Source organism: Trachurus trachurus (genome assembly GCF_905171665.1).
Source record: "Trachurus trachurus genome assembly, chromosome: 9".
Taxonomy (NCBI): domain Eukaryota; kingdom Metazoa; phylum Chordata; class Actinopteri; order Carangiformes; family Carangidae; genus Trachurus; species Trachurus trachurus.
This window is the reverse complement of record NC_139895.1, coordinates 27,696,696-27,708,502: the sequence shown is the minus strand read 5'-3', so window position 1 is coordinate 27,708,502 and position 11,807 is coordinate 27,696,696. Positions and strand designations below refer to the sequence as shown.

Sequence of the window (11,807 nt, the reverse complement as noted above, 5' to 3'; positions counted from 1 at the left end):
TTACTTTTTGTTTAGTGCTGTTGCTGTGTGTTGAGGAGTGGCCAGTGGGCGGCAGCACTGATCCACACTTGAGCCGAGGTCACAGTCTGTGGAAGCCACGAAGGAGAATGGTGTGAACAAGGAAGTCGATATTTTACAGGAAGCCAGCGTAAGCTGCTTTTGTTTTGTTTTCTCTTTGTTTTTCTTCCAAATCGGTGGCCGTTTTTCATCGCCGTGGGTAGCTAAAGTAGTTCGTATGTAGTTGTTTATTTGATTTGTCTTTATTAAGGTTATTTTCGTATGACAATCGGTGACATTTGACGTTAGCCGTGAGCTACCCCGGACACCAACAACAGAGCTAACAGGCCTGAAGGCCATCTGTCTACTGTGAGCCCGTCAGGAAGCCTCTGTACCGGTCTCTAACCGGGACACAGTCGTGAGGTTACACTCGTTTGGAAACTTTAGACACCGCGGTGAACAAAGCGACAGGGCCGCTGTCATCCGTCCATCGCCCCGGTAGCTGTAGCCGTGTGGCTAACTGTCTGTAACTGTCTGTAACTGTCTGTGCTGCTAGTCAGACGGCTGACCTCGGCGTCACCGCCGGAGCTTCACTGCAGTCACACCACCGACAGTAGAGGGACGACAGACAGCACGGCAACAGACGATAGGGACATTGGATGACCATGTACGCCCCGCCGGGTTCTGCTGTCCCTGGAGGCCGGAGGAGGAGAGGAGGCACCTCGCTGCCCAAGCAGCCGGAGCGGAGCCTGGTGTCGGCGCTGCCCGGAGCGCTGTCCATCACGGCGCTGTGCACCGCGCTGGCGGAGCCGGCCTGGCTGCGGGTGCACGGAGGCACCTGCCCCAGACAAGAGCTGGGGGTGGCAGATGTCCTGGGATACATTGACCCCAAGCTTCTCGATGGTGAGGACCTAAAGCCTAAAGTCTGCAGCAGGGATCAATCAGGTATAAATCAGTTGTTAATAATAGTGTGTGATGTCTGTGTGTCCTCCAGATTACTGTGTGAACCCACAGACCATCTTGCTGCTGAGGGTGATCGCTGCCTTCTGTTTCCTGGGCATCCTGTGCAGCCTGACTGCTTTCCTCTTGGACGTGTTTGGACCCAAACACCCTGCACTGAAGATCACACGCAGATATGCATTTGCACATATTCTCACAGGTATTAATCTGTCATACCTCAGTTCTTTGCAGTTAAAAAAAGGGGGGGAAATGTCATTAGTGATCACTTAATGTCCATTTCTCTGTCTCTCCACAGTGCTGCAGTGTGCCACAGTGATAGGCTTCTGCTACTGGGCCTCGGAGCTCATCTTGTCATTACAGCAGCAACATAAAAAGTACCACGGCTCTCTCATATACGTCACTTTCGCCATCAGTTTTTACCTGGTGGCGGGTGCAGGTGGAGCCTCCATCCTTGCGACGGCCGCAAACCTCCTGCGCCACTACCCCACCGAGGAGGAGGAGCAGGCCTTGGAGCTGCTCTCGGAGATGGAGGACAGCAGTGAAACTTTTCCTGCTGACTATGACATTGCCAACCAGTTTCAGCCACCACCTGCGTACACGCCCTAATGCCTCCAGACTGGCCCTGCTAACTCACGCTTCTCTCTCAGCACGGCTATTGGCTTGATGAGCAAATCCCACTCTTTATCAAACGGATATCTTTGCAAATACTTTGTGTAATGAACACAGACTCCTTGACTGACAGTGCTTGGGTGCATGAAAGCTTTCTTAAAGTGGTGGCAGAAATTTAGGAGATGATGATTCTTTCTTTTTCGCCACTGAAGTTGTTTGTAATTTGCATGTAAATGGCTTTTAGGATTCGGTCCTTACATGTAAAGCAAACTCATCCGCGAGAGTGAGTGCTCAACATGGCTCATCACGATTTATTGATGAAAACAGCCACAGTCTGATCAATGCCATTTAATGAAGCTGAGCTGTCAACAGTTTGTCAGCGGTTGTGTTGCCCTTCGTTGGACGTGGATGGAGCTTTGTTAAACATTGTTTTGATTTAATTTTTGATATGCTTGCCACGTGTATGATTTTAATTTACTGATGCAGCAAAAATGCAGAAATACACTGAGAAAGATTGTTTTAAACTTTTCCTTTTATAAGAATTTTCAAATGGACCTTATTTATTATTTAGTTGTATGTGCCGTGTCTTATTTCCTCTCTTTTGCTTTGTAGGCATCTGTCACTGGTTTAGTCTTATTTATTCACATCTGTACTTGAAATAACACTCGTAAATTGTCAAAAAAAAAAAAAGTGAGACAGGTTTTTGTGGTGTTATAATTATTTTTTATTTTTTAAAAGGCTCATGGCATGTGATGTTTTTTAGAGGTAGCAGCCAGAGAGAAATGGAGAAACATTTTTGTATGTTTCAGAATAAGGTTTAAAATTTGTAATGGAAATCTCACCACGTAATGTCATGTTTCCTGGATTTGATTTGAAAAAGAAACCTTATTTGTACTTTGTGATTGCCATATGTGACCGTTTCCTATGTGTTTGCTGTGCATGAGGTCTTTTGTGTGCAAATTTTAAACCTCTTGGCAGAATTTTGAGGGAATGTCCCGCATTAGGACGCCAGCCGAGGCTTAAAATTGTGATTGACGTGGTGATTCGAAGTTGGCTGTGTATTGTTCTGTTCGCACCATTTTCTGCATTTTGTTCCTCAAACTGTTGCTATACTTTCATCACCAGTGTGTAAATATTGATCGTTTATACATAAAAAGTGGTCATAATAAAGTAAATGCCATATTTTGCTTCACGTTTGTGATTTGTAACTTCTCTCTGAATCATCTCCTCCTGCCGAGTGCAGCCTGCCGGCCGGAGCTTTGGTTTTGATACAACAGAATATTGAGTTTGACATTTCCGTCTCACCGAGGTATTTCTGGGTTTACTGTCTAGACGTCAAAGACGCAACTTGGCATTACAGTGAGTAAGAGCCTTACAACTTAATGGACTTTAAAGGGCATACACTATGCCTTGTGCTGTGTAAAGGCATACCATATATACAGTAGTAAGACGTATTTTCAAAAGAATGCACATGAATGCAGAATGATTTATAACAGTCATCATTATTGTGATTTTCAAAACAGTGCCTTAAGATGTAATGTTGTATTTGAGAGACATGTTTGCATTGTTTCTGCAGTTTTCTCCTCAGATACTAGATCAAGAGTTAAAGGTTGAACTGGGTAAAGATATTTCACGGGTTAAGGTGCTACTGTTTATCTTACTGTCCAGAGCTAATGTGTCACTGTCCAAATTACTTAAGTTAATCAGATGAATAAACAAGGTATTAATAGGGAAGGGTGTTCAGGAGGGGAATAGGTCGGGCTAGACAGGGCTTCTGAGAAAATAGAGCTTATGAGGAAACGTCACTTGGCCACACTCTAGTGGTATATATACAGACAGCCACTGCAGAAGCAATACTACTATCAAAGTCTTTACAGGCTCGGTGGCAAACACTTCACAGTCACATTTTCCTCCTGACACAGTGAGATCTAAGCTAAATCATGCTGGCAACCAGGACTTTGCTTTCCAAGCAAACACTGACCGTTCTCTCTCGCCAGCCTGCCTGCTTTGTTCACCACGGTGACTATGGCAACTGGGGAAATACCAATATTGCAGTGGTAAGTGAAAGAAATCAACAAAACACCAGGAAACGAAAAGGTAGGCAAAAATATTCGAGCAGGCATCAGTGCAGGATGTGGATCACATGCGGTTTATGAATCACAATGTGTTCCAGGTTTTCTCAGGATGTGGCTGGTGGGACGGGACTGATGTCCATGAGGGAGTATAGTGAGTATGACTCCGGACAGGATTGCTGCTTTAACATACAGCCTTGCAGAGATGGTAACTGACAACTCTTGTCCTCAGCACCATGTACCACCTCAGCCGTAACGGTGCTCGCTTCCAGATGTTCTCTCCAAATCAGCAGCAGATGCATGTGATGGACCACATGAGGAAGCAGCCTGCCACCGGAGAGAACCGGTAGGCCTGTTAGGAGACATGGATAGATCTGGGTCATAGAAGGCTCCAGTGATATTATTTGATTTTATATGTTTCTCACCTGAACCGACTAATTCCACATGGTAGTATTTATGATTATTTCTGGCCATTACACAGGAACATGATGACGGAGTCGGCTCGCTTCAGTCATGGTCAGGGAATGATGCAGATGCAGGACCTGTCCAAGCTGGACGTCAACAGCTTTGATGCTGTCATCTTCCCTGGAGGCCATGGCATCACCAAGAATCTGTGAGGATGAATTAGAAGTGAAATATTTGCTAAAAAAGAAATGAGATACAAGCTGGCATGGTGAAGATGGACTGACAGTTGTATGTCACTCTCAACTCCTCAGATCCTCTTTTGTGAAGGATGGCAAAGACTGCAAACTGCATGCTGATGTGGAAAGGGTGCTCAAAGACTTCCACCGTTCAAAGAAGCCTATTGGGTAGGTATCACCCGTTACTATTAATGTATCAGAGGTCATGGAGCAATACTGTACAAATCTTATGTATGATCAATTAATTCAAATAGTAGTGGAGCATACATTTAGATTTATTTCTGCCACTTAAAATTCACATTTTAACATGGACATGAGACAAAACTGCAGACTGTGACTGACTGACACCACGCTTTTAACGAGATTAAATTAGATCACATTAGACTTGATAAATGCCAGATTTAAACAATCCCTGTAATTGAATTGGGACACTACAGCAGATGTAGAAAGGAAAATGTCAGCGTATAGAATAAAAACTGAGCTGTTATAGATGAAAAAGAAGCATCAATATTTACATTTTGCATAAAATATGTTGTGGCTGCAATAAAAATCTAGCTTAAATAAAGGTTAAAGTAGATATTATTTCTATAGTTTATAGTTTGTTTGGTCTCATATGGTCAATATAGTGCTTCCTAGAAAATAAATCTTAAATCTTGTAACCAAAGTATAGATTTTTCTTGATAGTAAAATAACCTAAAATGTGCAAAGATGCATCAGATAAGACATTCACAAAATGTTACGCATTCACAAATATGCTTCTTAAAAAATAAAATAAAATAAAAGCAGTATTATTATTAACAGAAGACACTTTTATCTTTATTTACATTGGAAAGTTTGTGGAAGTGTGCCTGTTAGTATTTAAAAACAAAATTTCTCCTGTGAAATGAGGCACTATTTCAGAGACCATCTGGTGAAATCCTCCAGTTTGTCTCCCAGTGATCACAGGAGACACAGTAGGAAGAGCAGGTGCAGTGAACTCAGTCTTTACTCTGTCAGTGTGGTGCAACATGAAGGCAGTGAGACCAGACAAACTAATCCACAGGGCCTGGCAGAGACTGATCCTTTTGGCTGAGATAGGAGACAGCAGACAGGAGACAGGAGACAAGAGGCAGGAGACAGGGGTTCAGATGATTTGATAAAGTAGCTGTCACCATGACAACACAGGTTTATCTACCTTTAACCCAGCCATCATTTAAGAGCAGTGTAGGCTAATCCTTCATATTGTTATATATATGTATGTCTATAAAGAATCTGAATATCAAAGATAAAGATGGGCCATGTGTTGGGTGGATGTAGTCGTGCAGCGTAGGAGTCAGAACTATCACTGGTCTCACATGTTGCTGCAGCTGACAGATGCTTCACTGCTTTCAGATACACCCACCCCCATTGTTCAGTTCTGTCAGGGGTGTAATTGCTGTCTTGTTGAACTGATCTGTGGACAAAACAAGCCTCATATATATTTAGAAACAGACAGTCTTTCTCAAAGCAGTAATTTAGCCCTTGGTGGCAAACAGCCCCTCTGCAGCTCCTCCACAGTGCAGAGCAGACCTCCCAGCTGCAGCTCCTCTCCTCCTGTGTGGCCTCAGATTTCAGTAGAGTTTCACTTGATTTAGGAGAATAAAATAATAGACCTAAATCCTGCACTCTTACTTAAAGAAATGGTTTGGTTTGGTTTTTTTTTTTTTTTTTTTTTTTTTTACTATTCATCCAAAGATACCGTACTTAGGCAAGTTTACTTTGAGCTTTAACCAGTTTGTCGTCGATCTGCTGTTGTGGAGGTTTCATGTGTCTTACTTCACTGTGAGTTGTGGTTCACTTTGCAACACTGAGGGTCAGTGTGTTGGCTGATAGACCTGCAGATGATGGAGTCCAGTGTGGGGGGATGATGCCTGAGAAAATACTTCACACAGGCAAACTGCTCCACATAATCACAGACTGCACTGAAATTAAATCTCAGCAGACATTTCCACACACTGTCAACAGAAGTTGATTTTAAGTTTAATTTAGCAATAGCAGCAGTTAAACATAACTTCTTGCTTCTGTGTATAATGGTTAAAATTGATACAGAAGCTTTGACTGTGGCCTTTTACTGTACAATGTAAGGGAGAAATGTCATTTGACCAGAGGCATTAAAAACCTTTATTCCTCATATTTGTGAAACATGTACAATAGACAGATGACTATTGACTAATATTGCGTCCATGAATGTTACTGTAACAGTTTCTACTCTCCAGACTGCAGTGATGCTAGATCATAAAACAAACTGTAGCTGTACTGTAAGATTAAACTGTGTTTCTGGTACAGCTGAACAAAACAGGCCCATTTTTTTTCATAGTGAACCGTAACACATGCTTTTCCTTCAGTGAGAAAGATGCAAACTTAAGCAGCTGTTTCAGCTCCAGGGTACACTATTCATTTAAACAAGTTGCGACTGGACTGCACTGCTGAAAACCTCAGTAAATACAATCTAAGCATAAATCACTGTACGTACTGTAGTGATGGATTAATTTAAAGGGACAGCACACCCACATAGCTGTTTCCACTTTGACTGATTACATTGCTCAGGTTGAAGTTGGGGGAGGAGCTACGCTGACGGTCATGTGAGACGATCTGTCAGTTTGTTTCTGGTCAAGTTCGACGTTGACAATGAAAATAACAGGAGCTCAGCCCACGTCCAGGCTAAGACAACACCTGAGTGGGTGGACCTATACTGTGTGTTGTTACATCAGATGTAGTCTGCTGCTACTATTAAAATGTGGAAATGGGATTAAAGCCTGTGAAGTTCCTGTTGGCATCAACTCCAGGTTGCCAGGTTTGCCACTGAGGCAATGGGCTCTATGCACAGCTCCACTACTTCCTGAACTTAATGCTGCTTCTTTGTTTCCTGTCTTACATTATTGGACAAACTGATTCATCCAGGTGTGTCTGACCATTGTGACTACTTGTCCAATAATCTAGGAGCAGTTCAGGAAGTAGTGGAGCTGTGCAAAGAGCCCATTGTCATGTTAAGTAGCAAGAACAACCACTCACTTAAAAAATTGCTGGCATTTTATTTGATGGTAAATAGTGCCAACTGTCTTGCCTCATGTCTTGGGGACAGTATTAAATCGTTTTCTAAGTGCACACTGAGCGTCACACTGTTGTCCCAGTGCCCTGTGCTGGGAGAGCTTTGAGCTTTGAGCTTTTCTTTCTCTGACTGTGACTCCCTCCTGTTTGATACTCGTAAGGCAATTACTCTCACACCCTAATCAGTCTTAATCTTGATGTAATAGAAATCTCACCTCACATGTTTGCTCCTCTTTTCAGACTGGCCAGCATGGCTCCTATGCTGGCCTGCCGTGTGCTGCCAGGCATCGAGGTGACCATGGGCTATGAGCGGGACGACAACACTCGCTGGGGGAACTGGCCCCATACAAACATGGTGCAGGCTATTAAGACCATGGGTGCACGCCACACTGGCCGTGAGCCATACATATCCTTTCAAAAATCTCTACTCAAAACTGGTATTAGTTAACAGAACCCACTTAAATATGTGTCGTTATTTCTGTTCTAACTTCTCCCGCTTTGACCTTGACCTTTTCCTGCACGAGGCCTGTGTGGACGAGAAGAACAAAGTGGTCAGCACCCCCACCTTCATGTGGGAAACAGAGTACCACTATCACTACATTTTTGACGGTATTGGCAACATGGTCAAACACGTCATGCGCATGTCAACCAAGTGAGCTGAGACAATGAGATGGAAAAAGAAATAGAGGAAGTTGGTGTTGCTATGACAACGTACATGTCTGTATTGTGATGAATTCTTACCTGAAACAATATAAATGCTTTAGTTAAAGAGCAGTTGGCTTGTCTTGTGTAATTGATGGTACTGGTTAATATGGGTAACCATGGCACATGTATAGTAGGTGGGCCACATGTACGAGTATGTATGAGTCCTGATAGCAGAGAGCACATTTGGGTCGCTTCTTATGTTGACCCATGTTTGGAACTGGAGACATCGTCTCTTAGTCATGGCAGACAAGGAGGACTCCATTGTCCTCACTTTGAGCCCATAACAGGAGCAAAGCCAAGACTGACCTGAACTAGAGGGTCAGTATTGTAATCATAGTTTCACATACTACCACAGATTCAGGATCAGGAAAAAAACACCAAAACAGTATGTTATATAAACTACAAACAATATGTACAAAGACATTAAGTGTATCTGGTCTTCCTGGGACTAAACCGTTGACACCATGTTTATACTGCTGACATACAGTTCACCATGTTTTTTCTCTCTTAACATCACTGACTAAAACTCTATGGAACTATGAAAAATATCAGATGTCAATTATCTTTCACCCAAACCTTTGAAATAAACTGTGATGTTATGGACGGCTTCTGGTAACGTTGTGCAGTGTTTCCTTGTCACATCTGCAACATCCTGTGGTGCAATGGCTCAGTATGTGAAAACACAGACACTTAATCTTGACTCTATGGTCTGTCAGACCACTGGTCCACTACATCAGTCCAGACTGATATATCTTAACCACAGAGGGAGACATTGCTATGAAATTTGACATTCATGCTTCCCGGGGCTAACCCACCACTGCAGTTAGTGAAGTGTCTCAGTGACCAGGGGATAAATTGTCATGAAATTTAGATGTTCATGTTCGCCATAAGTAATTACTAACTTTATCTTAAAATTTTTTAGTGATTGCTATAATGACACAACCCTGTACATTGAATATGGACACAATGGTTTACCTGTAAAGGACAGCATCGCATCTGTGTGTGATTGAAAGTTGAATGATAAGAAGAGAGGTGTTGTTGTTTGCCAGCAACTGATGCCTGGAGAGGCAAGCAACAGGAGGTCTGCACAGGTTTCAATAAGAGAGTAGAGGATGAGGGAAGGAGGGATAAGCAGGGATGAGACAAGAAGGGAACGTGAGGGAGGTTGGAGACAACTGAGCCAAAAGGAGAGGATGGATTAACGGGGGAATAAATTAAGAGTACAGGTGATCACAGGAAATTAGGTTAACTAGTTGACATGATCAAGTTATTGAGCAAATGTGTTCACTGTCACAAACTGTGTTCCTCGAAGAACTAAAGAAAAACAACACTTTCTGTCTGGTACATTAGGAATAAAACAATTTATTCATTACAAACATATAAAAATGACAAAAACAAGCAGGTGGCAAGATATAAAAATTTTCAGTTTTTACAAAACTTCCAAACCCATCATCAGAAATGCATACTCACTCCATATGAAGAATTTCATGTTATAATTAAATCTAAAACAAATATTGAATCAGTCCAAAGTACAGCTACAAAGATACTTGTTAAATCTCTGTTTGTCAGGTGATGTACAAAAACAGCTTTGTCATTTTTCAGTAAAAAACAAACAAAAAAAACAGGTTAATGGGCACAAAATTCATAACAGACTTGTAATTCAAATACAGAATCAGAAGTCAATGAAATATTCACAGTGTTGCGTTCACATGCGCGATGTGAATTGTAAACATTGTTGCATATAACTCACTTCAGTAAATATAAAGAAATATTCATCATGTGAGCAAAACTTAACATCAAGAAAAAGCTGAATATTTTTTAATCCTCTGATCAGTTTTGACTGATGAACTCATCAGCTCATCCCATCCAGTGTCAATCAAGTTATCTACTCCCAACAAAATATATAAGGCAAAAAGTATTCCCCCTGTGTTTTACAGCATCTCTGATTTAATCAGAGGACAGTTAGACAGTTTCAGTCAGAGGTGGAGTAAAGTAGCATTTTTTCACCTGATGAGATGACAAAGAAGAATATACAATACAACAGCAGGGTCCATTCACATTAAGGTACATATGAACATTTGTACATATTGAACAGATTGTAGGAGATTCATGGTAAGTGAATTCAAGAATAAAGTCTAAACAGGAGAACGGGAAACATGAAATTATTTCAGGGAACAAGCAGGAAAAACCAAGTGACAATCAACAAACTCTTCTCTTAAATACAGAAAATAATGGTTTGGAGTTACAGCGTTAATGTCAGGGAGCATGAACTGATAAGAGCTTTTGGACAATTGTCAGGTTGGCTAATCATGGGATCTTTACACACTGTCATTTCAGTACTTTCTGTCTTATTCAGAAAGAGGGAGATAGCACTGAAAATGCTGAGCACTGGTAACACAGGTAAATAGATGTTATGTTGGTAAGAGACATACATCATTGTCATCAGCATCCCTCTATCAGTAAAGGGAAGTCTTTGCAATAGACATGAACTTGAAATACAGCCTGTGCAAGAAGCATACTGCTGTTTTTATAAAGCAGGTCTCTTAAACGTAGTCATAGAAAAAGGTGAGCATTTCATTCTTCAAAGGGGCCCTGTGAACCTGATTGTCATAGTTTGAACAAACTAAAACCCCCCAAACAAGCTTCTTAGAAAAATAAATAATCCCTTCTCAGCTTCATTATGTAGAGCACAGTGGAATGAACATGTCATTTGATAACAACTGAAGATTTGTAGTCTCTTTAAATTGCTTCATTTTAGTCTGTCATAACAGAGGACAAAAACCTCTCTGAGTTCTTCCCCATAACAAAGCTCTGGTGAGGTGTGACAGTGTCCAGGACCACAGTGCTGTCGTCTGTTCTTTAAAACTGCTATTTGGTGTCTGTATTTGATAAACCTGTGAAAGACAGAGAGCAGAGCAGCATTAGAGAAGAGCCCTAATAAGGACAAGTTTTAACCATATTAATTATAAAGTGAGAAGCATAGGTTATTGCATGCACAAATTCACTGCACAAGGATGATACAATATCAGGCAAATAAAAAGATGCAGGCAGGTGAGCAGTGACAGGTGGAAAAAAGGAAAGAAAGGGCAGGCAGAGTAACGGACCGAGTGAAACTGCTAGAGCAGCGCCGAGTTGGAGTCAGAGTCTGAATCATGGCCAGGGGTGAGACAGGGCTCATGGGAACAGATGGACTCCTGAGCCCGCCGGTACTGTTGGTACTCTTGGCGGAGAGCGTCGAAGCGCGCTTCACTTAGGGAGCGGCCGTACTGGCAGCGAGGTGGGTTGGAAACTGGAGGTCTGACTGGGGGAGATGGGCCTGGGGAGGGCATGAGGGAGAGGAAATGCATGGATGGGCATGGCATGGGGCAAACTCACAATAATCACAACACAACGGCAGAGGAGGACACAGCACCATCACATCGAGCATCACACTCACAATAACACATGCAACATCATGCAGAAAACCCTGGTTGTTACCTTTCTGGTGCTGGTCCTGGAGGCCACAAGCTTGATCACACCTGAGCTCCACCCTTCCTCTCCGCAAGCTCATGTGTGACTGATCAAACCTCATGGCTTCCAGGACCTCCGAGTCCACACAGGCATCAGCAGAGTCCCACTCATAACTCTCATCTACTGATGTGTTCCTTCTAATGAGATACACAAAACAAGTGGTCAGGTAACAGTTAGGACAAATGGGAGACAAAAACAATTAAATGAAAGTTATTTTGGCAACATAAATGAATCCCTCTGCCATGAA

General features: G+C 42.3%; 2 protein-coding genes across 2 annotated transcripts; both read left to right on the top strand.

Moving 5' to 3' along the window:
* Positions 1–39: 39 nt before the first annotated feature.
* Positions 40–2,748, top strand: tmem127 (transmembrane protein 127). Its single transcript, XM_083979717.1, has 3 exons — positions 40–900; positions 992–1,156; positions 1,253–2,748. Exons 1-3 carry the CDS (start codon positions 657–659, stop codon positions 1,561–1,563), a joined length of 720 nt encoding a protein of 239 aa, XP_083835843.1. The 5' UTR covers positions 40–656; the 3' UTR covers positions 1,564–2,748.
* Positions 2,749–3,506: 758 nt separating this feature from the next.
* gatd3l (glutamine amidotransferase class 1 domain containing 3, like) lies at positions 3,507–8,001 on the top strand (the record flags this gene model as incomplete). The annotated part of the gene is made up of 7 exons (XM_083978512.1): positions 3,507–3,623; positions 3,740–3,792; positions 3,871–3,984; positions 4,120–4,251; positions 4,355–4,447; positions 7,586–7,751; positions 7,867–8,001. 7 exons carry the CDS (start codon positions 3,507–3,509, stop codon positions 7,999–8,001), a joined length of 810 nt encoding a protein of 269 aa, XP_083834638.1.
* Positions 8,002–11,807: the final 3,806 nt, after the last annotated feature.